Source organism: Manacus candei, unplaced genomic scaffold (genome assembly GCF_025592945.1).
Source record: "Manacus candei isolate 608988 ecotype Guabito, Panama unplaced genomic scaffold, ASM2559294v1 h1tg000028l, whole genome shotgun sequence".
Taxonomy (NCBI): Eukaryota; Metazoa; Chordata; class Aves; order Passeriformes; family Pipridae; genus Manacus; species Manacus candei.
The window spans coordinates 43,542,738-43,555,445 of record NW_026138076.1 but is presented as its reverse complement, the minus strand read 5'-3'; the positions used below and the strand labels follow the sequence as shown (position 1 = coordinate 43,555,445).

The 12,708-nt window shown below is 40.6% G+C and overlaps 1 protein-coding gene across 4 annotated transcripts in view; it reads left to right on the top strand.

The window, feature by feature from the left end:
* The window catches only part of SMAD1 (SMAD family member 1), a 48,083-nt gene extending 35,706 nt beyond the window's left edge, over positions 1-12,377 (top strand). For all 4 annotated transcript variants that reach the window (XM_051790961.1, XM_051790964.1, XM_051790962.1 and 1 more), the window contains exons 3-7: positions 186-443; positions 3,121-3,237; positions 7,077-7,298; positions 9,343-9,599; positions 10,997-12,377. In XM_051790961.1, coding sequence (XP_051646921.1) covers positions 186-443; positions 3,121-3,237; positions 7,077-7,298; positions 9,343-9,599; positions 10,997-11,140 — 998 coding nt within the window. In that variant the 3' untranslated portion in view covers positions 11,141-12,377. The remainder of the gene's footprint in view (positions 1-185; positions 444-3,120; positions 3,238-7,076; positions 7,299-9,342; positions 9,600-10,996) is intronic.
* Positions 12,378-12,708: the final 331 nt, after the last annotated feature.

Sequence of the window (12,708 nt, the reverse complement as noted above, 5' to 3'; positions counted from 1 at the left end):
GCAGCAACCGGATGTAAGGAAGAGCTCTTGCTTAGACATGTACCCCTAGATTTGACTACCTTGTTTTTAAGACAGATGTGAATGTGCCGTAGGGGAGGAAGAGTGTGGGATTTTTTTTTTCCCCTATGTAGCCTTCAGAACTGAGTCTCTAACACTGTGGCTTTTCTCTGTTTCTCCCTTTCCAGTCCTTCCTCCAGTGCTGGTTCCAAGGCACAGTGAGTACAACCCCCAGCACAGCCTCTTGGCGCAATTCCGCAACCTGGGACAGAACGAGCCCCACATGCCGCACAACGCTACTTTCCCGGACTCTTTTCAGCAACCCAATAGCCACCCATTCCCCCACTCGCCCAACAGCAGCTATCCAAACTCTCCTGGAAGCAGCAGTAGCACCTATCCACATTCTCCAGCCAGCTCAGACCCAGGAAGTCCTTTCCAGATGCCAGGTACAGTTTCAACTTTTGTTCCCCTTGAGAAGGGAGAAGGTGGTTGGACATCACTGGTATCATGGCTTTTTTGCTTATTAATACCAAAGTATCAGCTAACTCTTGTGTTCAATAGCAAGCTGAGAGATGTAAGGTAATAAAGACTGTATAATCTCTTTGTCTGGTAATAATATTGATGGTTTTAATATTATGCCTCTTTCAAACACAGTCAAACCACTACAGTAAAACTCTTGTGGGGTGAGGAGAGGGATTCAAAATGTTTTGGGGAGCAGTTCAGCAGTTTAGCCCACAAAGCTTAGTGTGTTTAATGCACCAGAAGTGTAATGCTAGAGATCACTTGCTTAAGAGAGAGATCATCATACCTTCAGCACAAAGCTTTAGTTCTGCAGAAAAAGGATATTTCCCAAGGTGATCATTGCTACTTGATAACAATTTCTTCACACAGTGATGTAATTTCAAGATGCAAGTATACTTCAGCTGAAAAACAAGCCCTTAAAAGAAATCTTCAGGCTGTTTTGCTAGCTAAACTCAGAGAAATAACAACCTTTCTTTGTTCACTGGTGTCTGTAGAAAATTCTGTGAAACTGTCTTTTTTTGGTCTTTACGTGGGGGTTGATAAAAATACTGCAGATGCAGTTTGTGGCAGATTTCTTGATTTAAATGCTGGGGGAAGGACTCAGTACAAATGCTTACTGATGTTGTTTGCCTGTTTTCTTCAGGAGCTGAGGGAGGGCATGTGTAAACAAAGCAGCAGACTTGTGAAAATCTGTTTCCTATTACATGAAATTAGCTCCCATGGATTTCTGATGTTGATAGTAGCTTCTCTTTCAAATTTCCCTCTCCCGAGTGAAGACTACTGAATTTGCAGAGGCTGAAAGAAAGGAGTTTGTATTGGCTTTTCTAAAAAATGTGAGAAATTGCCATGAAAAGAGCTGTCTTTTTTTTTTTTTTTAATTATTATTATTTTTTAATATGATTGGTGTGGTTGGGGCTCTTCCAGCAGAGATAAAGACCTAACAAGGTCTTCCTGAATGCTGGCCTGTGGAAGTTCACTTGATCTTTGAGGGTCTCTTCTGTCCACATGCCCATAATATCAGCAGCTGCAGTGAAGAAATTGAATTAGAGGAGAGGTCAGGACACTGATGTCCTTGATGTCCGTCAAGGATGGATACAGTTGTCTGCCTTGCATTAATGAGGAAAGTGGCTGACTTTTGGAAAATACAAAAAAAAAAAAAAAAAAAAGAGAAGGAAAGCAGTTATCCAGAGATCTTGAAAACTTTCTAGATACTAGCTAAATTGTTGCCTGTGGCCTTAGAATCTTGTGCATCACTCACATTATGTTTGCACACACACAAACCATTAAGGCTTAGTAAAACATGAGAGTCAAAATCAAGTGCAGTCTGTTAAGCTTTTAATGCAGCCTTGTTTCATCTCTGTCCTTCTCTGCTGCTTTCTCATCCAACTGAGGGTATTCAAGCAAGGGAATTAGCAAAGTACCTGCCAGCATTAGATGTAAAGCTCTCAAGAAAATACCTTCTAAACAATAAGTAGTTAATAAATTTCATGAACATTTCTTTTCTTAAAAAATACATTAAAAAACCCCCAAACAAACAAAACCACCACTCCACAAAAAAACCCTCAAAACTTACAAAGCATTCTCCTGCCTTTTGTTGATGCTAATTTAGTTTTCAGAGTTTTGGAGGCCCCTGTGATTATTTGCTGTGGTGGTTTGCAATCTATACTCTCAGTAATGGAAGTAAATGTGGGATGAGCAGCAGCCGTGTTCACCAGATAGCACAGTGGTAACCTAATCTCAGCTTCTGCAGCACAAGCAAGGGTTTCTCTCTCTTGCATGTACCTCTGTGCAGTTGATTTGGAGGAGAGAGTCTCCTGGTGTATTGGGAAATGGTGACATTGGCAGCTTCTTGTAGCTTCTAAGAAACCTTTTGGGAAGCTTTCCCAGAAGTGGGATATGCAGCTGAAGGGCAGTGTTGAGTACCTGGCTGGGACGCTTCAAATAGGGCTGAAGGCAGTATGTTAGTGAGTACAGGCATTGTACATGGGTTAGGTTTGTGCTAGTGATTCAGTTCTGAATGGGACCGTGCAGAGACACTGATAAATAAATCCCAGACCCAGACAGCTGCTTCTGTAGAATTTGGGTTCCTGAACACTTTCTACTCTTCCCAGTCTAGGGAAACAGAGCTAATACTCTGAACTGACAATGATAAGGTCCTGGATATATCTGGGATGTTTGCATACTTTGCGGGTGGAATTGTGTTGGAAACAGAACAGTTCATACTGAAAGTTTTCTGCTCCAACTTCTGTTCACATTTACCGTAATTGATATCTACTTGTGGCTGTGTCCTGAGACCTCTTTGTGCCTTAATGACACTTTCAACCTGCAAAATCATGGGCTGGAAACACAGCTGAGCTTTCTTTTGTGGCTTTAAGTGGGGATGAAGTGACTTGTTTTTACCACAGTTGTGATTAATATGCACAGTAATTCTTTGCTTTCCTGATTCAAAGTCCGTGATTGCTTTTTCAGATTTCTGGTGGGTGGAAGTTTATAGCTGAGTCAGGCTGGAAGCATTTCCAGGCTAAAACTGTTTATGTGGATATGTAGATATTCTTTGAAGAGAGGAAAGGACTCGTGTATCTCTGCCTTTTCTATATTTAGCTGATACTCCCCCTCCTGCTTACCTGCCTCCGGAAGATCAGATGACACACGATACCTCGCAGCCGATGGATACCAACATGATGGCACCTGCAATTCCCCCTGACATACACAGAGGAGGTAAAAACACTTCTCCCTTCTTGTTTGCTGCTTCACTTCTTAAGAGTGAAGAACCTTCAGAGCTTACCAGTGATAACTGAGTTGTAATTTTGGATGGATGTTGTTCATGGAAATTTTTATCTGTAGAAAAGAAAAAAACCCAGCCATGTAATTATTTTTTATGTTGTTGTAAGGGATGAAATAATGAAGCTGGAGATTATTTATAAATGTAAATATTTATTTATGACAGGAAGCTATCCCATGACTCTTTAAAAATGTAAAATATATAGGGTTTATTACTTTCTTACTCCCAACCAACTCAACGGCTAAAGTAATTTTATGTTCTCTATTGGGAACTTCCACTAATCTCTGAACAGAAAGAATTCCTATGATACTGCACGTTTCTACACGTGATACTGAGCTTACACATGGGCAAGGAAGGGAATCTCTTTTTTTCCTGTGATTACATTGATTTATTGGAACAATGCAGTTGATGCTATATAAAGCCTGCTGAATTCTGGATGACAGTAGATATAGTCAAGGATAGCTCTCCAAGCAGAGACTTGATCAGAGGATGGATGCTAATACTGTCAGTTTTGTAAATGCCCAGAGACATGTTACATGGGCAACTGGAATATCTGTATTTTTTCCTCTGAGGGAGTACATCTTATAAAATTGTGCTTTTTTGTTATGTTTTTGTCCTGAATTCTAAACTTCATGCCTTGAAGAGTATGCTCTGCTTTTAATAAGTTACCCTTCTCCTGCTTATAAGGGCGTTTGAATTTTTTTGCATTTCGTTTTGTTCCACTCTCTCTTCCCATTTTTCTTTCATCTTTGAGTCATGCAGTGATAACTCTTGGTTCAGAATGCAGAGTTGTCTGCCCTAGGTGTGGCATTGCTACAGACTTTAAAAATCTGTACTTAAAAAAAAAAACCCTCTTGCTTTATGTACTGACACAGACATCTTTTTACACATTGCTCTTTAAAGCCTTCGCAGCCAGCCGTGACTGCTGAGTAAAGGATTTAGTGCATTCATCACATTGTGAGAAATGGCCCCTTTAGAGAACACATGAGCTTACACAGTTGTGGCCCATGCCAAGAAAGAGCAGCAAGCTGGAATGCTGTGCCAGAATGATTATCAAGATCACAAGCATATGAACAATTTAACTGTGGTGTTTTGGAATTTTTTGTTCTTTTTTTTTTTTTTTTTTTTTTGGTACTTGTTTTGCTGCTCCTCTTAATGTCTGGTTTCAGGAAGTATATTTGCCCTCTTAGAACAATTTGGATAGCTTTTGTGTTAACCTATTTACTCTCTGCTTGGAATAAGCTTTACACGTGATAAACCTCATCTGTAGCATTTGCACTTTTTGCTGATCCAGTACACTCTGTGTGTGTATGAATAGTTTTTCAGGAATTTGGGGTCTAACTGCAAACCTTTGCATATGTGTCCCCCTCCCAGTATGCACAAGTACCATGGAATTCCTCCATTACATGAGAGTTGATAAAGAGAAAAGGGTTTACATTTTTCTTCTTGCTTTTCAGCATTCAACCATTTCAAAATAAAAATTGTGTCTATTAGCATTATCCCCTCCTAGTAGTTTAGTGGAATGGATTTTCATCTCTGTCCCTTCATTAAAAAAAACCACCAGCCTTTTTTATGCCTTCTCATGTTTATTATTCATATATGTAAGCTGTGACTGTAGTACTCTAAAAAAAAAATCTGCTGCAGGTTGTGAAAGAAGAGTTTTTGCTGTGAACTTACTGCACCATTTTTTGCTGCAAACTTTTTAGGAGCTTGTTCTTTATGGTGATTTGTTAGTCTTAAGAGATTTGATTTAACAAGCTGCATCCTGTCAATGAAATTGGGTAATTTCCATTGTTGGCCCATGCTGGGAATAGAGAGACTAAACGCACCTGCTCTGCATGACTTAAAGCAAATGTGAGGAAGTCAGTATGAAATCTGTGTGAGAGAGATATGATTAATTCTGTAAGAATGGCCAGCTGGCAAGATTTCTTCCTGACTTTGAGAACTGGGGCAAAGCTGCAGCTTTGATAATCACTGGCACCTTTATGGGAATTAAAAGTGTAGTAACCTCTTACTAATAATACATGACTGATTTTTATTCTTTTTTATTGTGGTGGGGGTTTTTTTGTTGGGTTTTTTTTTTCAGTGATGTGAAGGGATAGAAAGTGCCAGAATGTCGAGAAAGATAAGCTTAAAACCAGTGTTTCAAGCAAGTTATTAGCAGTAAACACTGTACTCAGAAGTTTTGCACAGTGATGTAGGATGTGTTATCCTGCTTTTGATTATTTTGCCACCTTTTGTATCTATGATGTACTGCTGGTTTTTGAGGGGGACTTCTGTTTTTTTTTTGTTTTGCATGTAACAGAAACTCACAGAGATGTGATCTGTGAACAGAGGAAGATATGAACACTGATCGTAGTTGGCTAACTTTTGTAAAAACTTGGAGCTGGGAGAAGGAAATCTCTGGCCAGAAATACAAGTTTTCCCATAATACCAGTCTGATTTTCATTTTAGCACTTTTACCTGCAGTTGGTATCTGCAAAGTTGGTATCTTAGCAGCAAGTCCAACTTTGCTAGGCTTAGTAGTGATATAGTATCCTTCATTCAAAAGAAACCACATAAAGCAACCACATCCCTTCACTAGCCTCATTTTATTTGGAGGCATTTCTCTAATTTGTAGCTGTATTTGGCACCTTAAAGAATGTGCACTGGGTGGAGATATCTGAAGAAGCCCATGCTGATGTTGAACACCCACTGGGAAACTTTTTGGTAAGGACCTTTGGTATCATCTGGAGAAATTGTTCCCCGTGCACAGTCCCAAGTGTTGCTTCAAGACCTCCATGTGAAATGAACCAGTAATTTCCTGCACAATTCCCAACTTCAGTTAGGAGCTGCTGAGGAGGAGCTTCCTGTTACTAGTGTCTGAAAAACCCCATTCTGAGGAATCCTTGCTATCATTCAACAAGTAATTCTTTTGGTGATGAACAGTTGGGATTTTGCATTTGGTAGCAGTTGATGAATGAAAAGTCCTCATTAAATAATATCTTCCTCCATTTCATCTGCTCTCCAGCCCAGTGTAACTGCCAGGATCCTGTGTGTTATGCCCTGTTCAGCCTCCAATCCCAAGCAGTATCTGTTCATATTGCAGATGTGCTTTATGCATGTTCTGCAGACAAATATCAACCTCTCTTACATTTTTGAAGTTTCCTACCATTCCCCCAAAAAGCCCAGGAGAAAGATTTGGGCACACTCTGAGTGCTGAAAGATTGACCTGCTGACTGTGTATTTAAGCTGCCTTGTTATGCTTCTTTATACCCGAAGTTAGAAATGGTCTTTGGTGCAATTGTGTGATGCTGTTTTTCCCTGTTACTATACAGCTTTGCAGTAAGCAAAGAGGGGACTTTTCATTTATTAGTAGAGTATAAAATGAACTGAATTAGAAGTTCATCTACTAAATTGGAAAGAAAGCTGGGCTGTAAGTTGCAGCATTTCTCTGCTGTGTGGAATTACACCATAGCATGTTGCAAGAAGATAGGACAGGGATAGTGGGGCACTGCTTGGTATGTGCCCAGGAGCTTCCTGCACTTCTCTGCTCACATCTAGTACCAGCCTTTGTCCCTTTTCAGTCTTGAGTTGAAATTATTCTACTGTATGTATGTGGCTATGAAAAGTTCAAAAGTGACTGAAGATAGAGGAGCCCTCATTTAGCTGCAGTTGCTTATCCAGCTCATCTTTCAGTGATCTTCAGCCAAAATCTGCAGGGTGATGACTCTTTACACCTCAAGCCTGTATTCCAGCACTGTTAGACTGTAACATTTCCATTGTTGCTGTACAGATGTCCAGGCAGTTGCTTACGAGGAGCCGAAGCACTGGTGCTCCATCGTCTACTATGAGCTGAACAACCGCGTCGGGGAGGCATTCCACGCTTCTTCCACCAGCATCCTGGTGGATGGCTTCACTGATCCTTCCAACAACAAGAACAGGTTTTGCCTGGGGCTGCTCTCCAACGTTAACCGCAACTCCACCATCGAGAACACCAGGCGGCACATTGGCAAAGGTGGGTGAGCTTTGGATCTTCGCTTTGGTCCATTTTGGAGTAGGGCAGGGGGCATTCCCCTTAGTCAGGACAACCTGGGCCACTTGTCTCCAGAGCAAGCTGGTCTTCCCTAGTATGTGGGATAAGTGCTTGTGTCAGTAAACATATAATTTTCTGGCCTAGCCTTATAAACAAACTATTGTTCTTACCTGGTGTGTAATTACAGGAAGCTTTTACCCTTAATCAATTTTATAATTGCCTGAAGGCTATCAAAATCTTAATTAGAGAGGGTAAGGCAGTTTGTCTAATGAAATGTCTTGATTTATCTTGATTATTGGTGTATATGGAAGTGCAAACTGTGGTTCTTGGCACCAAATTTTTTAGCTATCCTTAGTTCCAACATAAATTAGCTATCCTAACTTGTTTTGGGAGACAACCTCCTAGAACAGTTTATTCCAAATGCATTTTTCACAGGCTGGTGATTCTTTCAGTGAGAATTTTGTGCTTCCCTTCTATGGTTGTGACAGTGTCTTGCAAAAGAGAAAAGCTTCTGTTTTATTCCTGACTAATACAGTCCTCTTTTCTGAGAACTCACCTGTCATGCAAATGACAGGCAAAACTGAAATTGCCCCCCTGCCATTCCTCCCAGGCAAATTTTTTAGGTATTTATGTTATTAGTAAACTCTAAATTTTCTGAGACAGTTGAGGGTTCAGCATGCCCAAACAGTGGGTTGGATGTTGTAAGTGCCAATTCATGAAGTATCTTCCTCTTCCTCAGAGGAGGAAGGAACTGAAACTGAAGAGAACAGTCGGGTCCTTTCCTTGAGTCTGAGCTCTCAGTGTGTAGAGTTTTCCTCTAGACGAGAACTGGTGCAGCTCTCAGCAGTGCACCACACCTGTGCTCTCCCACTCAAGTGCTAATACTTCTCCCTTCTTTTCCTCCCCATCCATCTTACCGAGTATCAGGGTATTTATTTAACACCTCATTCATTTTTTTTTCCTGTTAAAAGTAACCCAGCTGCAAGCAGAGTTCTGCTGAAGCACTTAACTGCGTCCGTACCGCAGCAGGGTGTGGAAGAGACACGGATGCTGTTGAATGAGTCAATGTGTACAAGTGATGATGATGTAGAGCAGTTTGAGGAAGGAGGAGTAAATCCCAGACTTGAAGACATAGCCATAAATGTTTTTGCAGATCAGGTGGGAGTATATGTGTACCCACACAGGTACACACATAATCAGCAGCAAAATCTTCCATGACAGAGCACAGTCAAGGCTTTCTTACCAGTGTGCAGTTGAGTGTTTTAATTCTGTGTGTTCACCTCTGTGATTTGTGACATTGTGGGAGGTGAAAGGTTTAAATAGCAAATAAACCGTTTTTAAACACAGAAGGTGAATTTTCTTGCTTTCTCAAAGCCTTTGGCATTGACTCCTATGGACACAAAGGTCCTCTGTATGTTGCTTTTCTGGGGCTTTGCTGCCATTGATAACAGGTGAGGGAGCAGGCACTAGAAGGGGAAAGGACTGTAAAATTGGCGTGTACCCTCATTTGGCAGACATGTCTGAGGACTATAAAGGCCATTTTCCTTTTCCCCCTAGCATTCTGGAATTAAAGCTAGCTGACAAAACCCCTGCTACCCAAATTATCATTAAAGACTTTTCCAGAGAATCCAGCTTGGGGCTGCTTTAGTATCTACATATTATGCAATAATTTGGTTTCTGCTCTCTCTGCTTGCATTCCCAATTATTGTTCTACATAAATATAATGAGAAAAAGTTCAAGCCATCCAATGTAGTGCATCCAGTGCAGTGCATCAGAACTACAGTGCTTGCTAGTTTATTGTTGAATATACAACATGTTGATTCCTCTTTTATATACATACATAAAATACCCTCCTTCCAAATCTCCTGCTGATGAAACAGAAGAGTAAAAATCAAGTTTAAAGACAGATAATGTTTGATATGGAGTTAATGTTTACCTCTTTAAGCAGAAACCCTATCTCTGTGGAGAAAGAGCATGAAAAACAGATGCACAGTGTGAATTTATCTAAACAACCTTCTCCTCCCAGGTGTCCATCTCTATTATGTTGGTGGGGAAGTGTATGCTGAGTGTCTCAGTGACAGCAGTATTTTTGTGCAAAGTCGGAACTGCAACTACCATCATGGGTTCCATCCTACCACCGTCTGCAAAATCCCCAGTGGCTGCAGTTTGAAGATTTTCAACAATCAAGAGTTTGCTCAGCTTTTGGCTCAGTCCGTGAACCACGGCTTTGAGACAGTTTACGAGCTTACTAAGATGTGCACCCTCCGTATGAGTTTTGTAAAGGTATGTGAAAATTTCCTTGAGATTATTTCATAAGCAGAATAAATTATTGCTTTGTAATGTGGTGACTTTGAATGGTCCAGTAACTCCCTCCATCAGCCTGTTAAAAGCTGCTGAATTTTACGTATGGAAAGCTCGTTAAGTGTAAGACAGATCTTAGAGAAATGAAGTTGTATTTGTGGAGAGAAATCCATCTGACACACATACTCTGAAAGCTTGGGGTGACTTGAAGAAGGTGTTTCTTCCCGTAAGTCCTCTAAATATTGATCAGCAGCTCCCAGATTGGGAGCTGCAGTAATTGTCTGGAATAATAACCTTTCTATTGTAGGAGGGCATGCAAGGTCACGATTTGTGATGTGGCATAGGTACTGATATAAAAGGGCTGGTCATACACATGGAAGTAATTGAATTAAGGTGGTAATATGCTGAAGTGCTCTTCATGATAGGAGGATGGAAACTTTCAGATGTGTTAAGACACATCTGATTCCTAAAATGGAATAGGTTGTTTATAGCTCAGCATCCTACAGAGCTGTACGGCGGTGCTGCCTGAACAGTCAAACAGAACCTCCTGTGTATGGGGTGTTGCACTGCACAGTGTTCAGAGCTGCTGCCACCTGTGTTGGGAGCTGGGTAATCCCTTCATTAGGGGTTGATACAGAGCAGAGCAAACTGTATCTGTGGATGCCATAGCCTTGTCTCCAGACCTGCCCCCAAAATTACTTACAAAACAATTTTGAATGCTGTTTAAATATCTCTTTTTATCTTTGGTAATTACTGTAACTGAATCAGGCATGAGCTGAAACAAAACCTACTTGTCTTAACTCGAGAAACACATGGGCAATGACCAATGCCCTCTTTCTCCAAGGAGTAGCGTTTCTGACTTCACCACTCAGTTTACTATGTCCATCCAGAGAATGACACTTTGGTTCTTGTCAGACAGATGCCTCATCCCCACTTCCACATCACTCTTAGACCTCATTTTTTAATTTGGTGATCTGTTTGGCAGCATTTCCCCCCAGTTTGTTCTGGTTTTGGTCTTGGCAGAGAAGACTTTATTACCCTCCTTTTCAGAGCCTTTCCTAGGACCTGAGGCAGCTGGCAGAGATCTATGGTGAAATTTTGCACTGCCACAGATTATGTCTTTAAGACTTTAAAGACTTCCATTCCAGGAGATCAAGAGATCTCAAAACGATACTTTCACCACATTTATTACTTTTTTTAGCTTTTGATTTGTTTGTTGAACTGTGATAAAAGTTGATGCATCAAGGATGTTATGCTACCCTGCTGATAATGACACTTGAAAGATAATTTGTTAAGAAAGAAAGATGCTTCTCACGTATTTAATATTATAAAATAAGGTGATTTTTTTTTTCTTTCCCCACTTATGATTCTGTTTCCAGGGTTGGGGAGCTGAGTATCATCGCCAGGATGTAACGAGCACTCCATGCTGGATAGAGATACATCTTCATGGTCCCCTCCAGTGGCTGGATAAAGTACTTACTCAGATGGGCTCTCCTCATAATCCTATTTCTTCAGTGTCTTAAAAGGTCCCAAACTCCTGCATTTTGGAAGCAGTTGAGCCTTGCATGTACTTGAAAGACGTATGAGTCAGACACACACACATTTATTTTTTCTCCCCTGAACTGGCAACAGCTGAATAAGAGCCATGAAAATACTTGACTTCTGTGACCAACTGTTGGATTCAGAAAACAAGATAAATAAACCCCTTTGACATACTGTTGGTATAAAGAATGTTAGTTTACGTTGTAACTTACTGTGGCAAAGTTGACTTGCTGGCCTTAGTACAACAGGGACGACCGAGCCGGGATTACAGCCCATGGGACCGAGTTCCCGAAGGATCTTCCTTTAGCTGGCACTCTTGAGGTTCTCCTTCCTTACATCCGTGTTTTCCCCTGTGTCCTCTGGAGCTAAGGGCCGCTGTTGGTGAAGCCTGCTCTTTGCAGGCTCTCCTCAGGACTTCTTAGAAACATTTGTCTGAATTGATGGTTGCTGTTCTCTTTAAAAGTAAAATTCATAAGGCTTAATCTCAATAACTGTGTACTATCTTTGAAACTGTGTCCTGACCATACTGCTGTAAGAATGTCAGGTATGTTTTTTGCTAAGTGTATGTATGGTGTATTTGAAAGTTTAGAAATTAATTAGATTTAGACCGTAAAGGAATTAGGAATATTTGAATGGGGGGAGGTGGGAGTGGGAGGGGAAAATGACAACCGAAATGTAGAATATATTGTAAACATAGCGTGCTAGTTTAAACTGAGGTCTGAATTTTGCTGTGCATTTTGTTTTTATAGTGGCTTCATCTTGTTAATTCTGACTATTTTTGCCTCTTCGTTTTCCCCCAAAACAACTGCAAAGTTTCTTTTACCCATGAAGAGGACAAAATTATTAATTGCTGCAGTTTGAAGGCTGCAGCTTTGTGTATTTCAAGACAAAATTGTACAGAATGCTCTTTAACTATTGAGCAGTTTTATACAGTTTATGTAACAGAAGTAGGCTTTTAATTTTGTAAGAGAACCTTGTTTTGCCAAATCTAGTAACTGTTAATTGTTTGGAGGACTTCAGTATCACCATATGGGTCTATTTCAAACTTAAAAAATATATATATATTTTTAATTTTTATTTTTTTTTACTGCTTGGTTTATTTTCTTCTCTTTGATCTTTTATATTCACGTAAGCTGTAGTACTTTTAAGTATCTTTATTCCAAAACTAGTGGGTCCTCTTTACTGGAAGTTTTGAATAAAACCTGTTGTTACTGCTTACATTTGATTAAAACCTTGTCTTGTCCACTTCTTAGTAGACTCTTAACAAACCAGATAAAGATATAGTCCTGAGGAGGAACAACTAAAAATGAAGACATGCTGAGCTGAGCTTTCTCCACGCTTCTGCTTTTGCTCTGGGGAGGGGTGAGGGAAGGACTGTCCCACTGCAGCTGGAAAGTGTCTGTCAGGTGCTGGGATTATGGAGCTGGAGAGACTGGGGGTTGACCAGAGTTCCAGTGCCTGCCTAAAGTGGACCATGGAGCACTTACAGGAGCATGAGGGAAAGCTGAGCAGCAGAGATGAATGTGTGTTCAGCCAGACGTACCTGTGT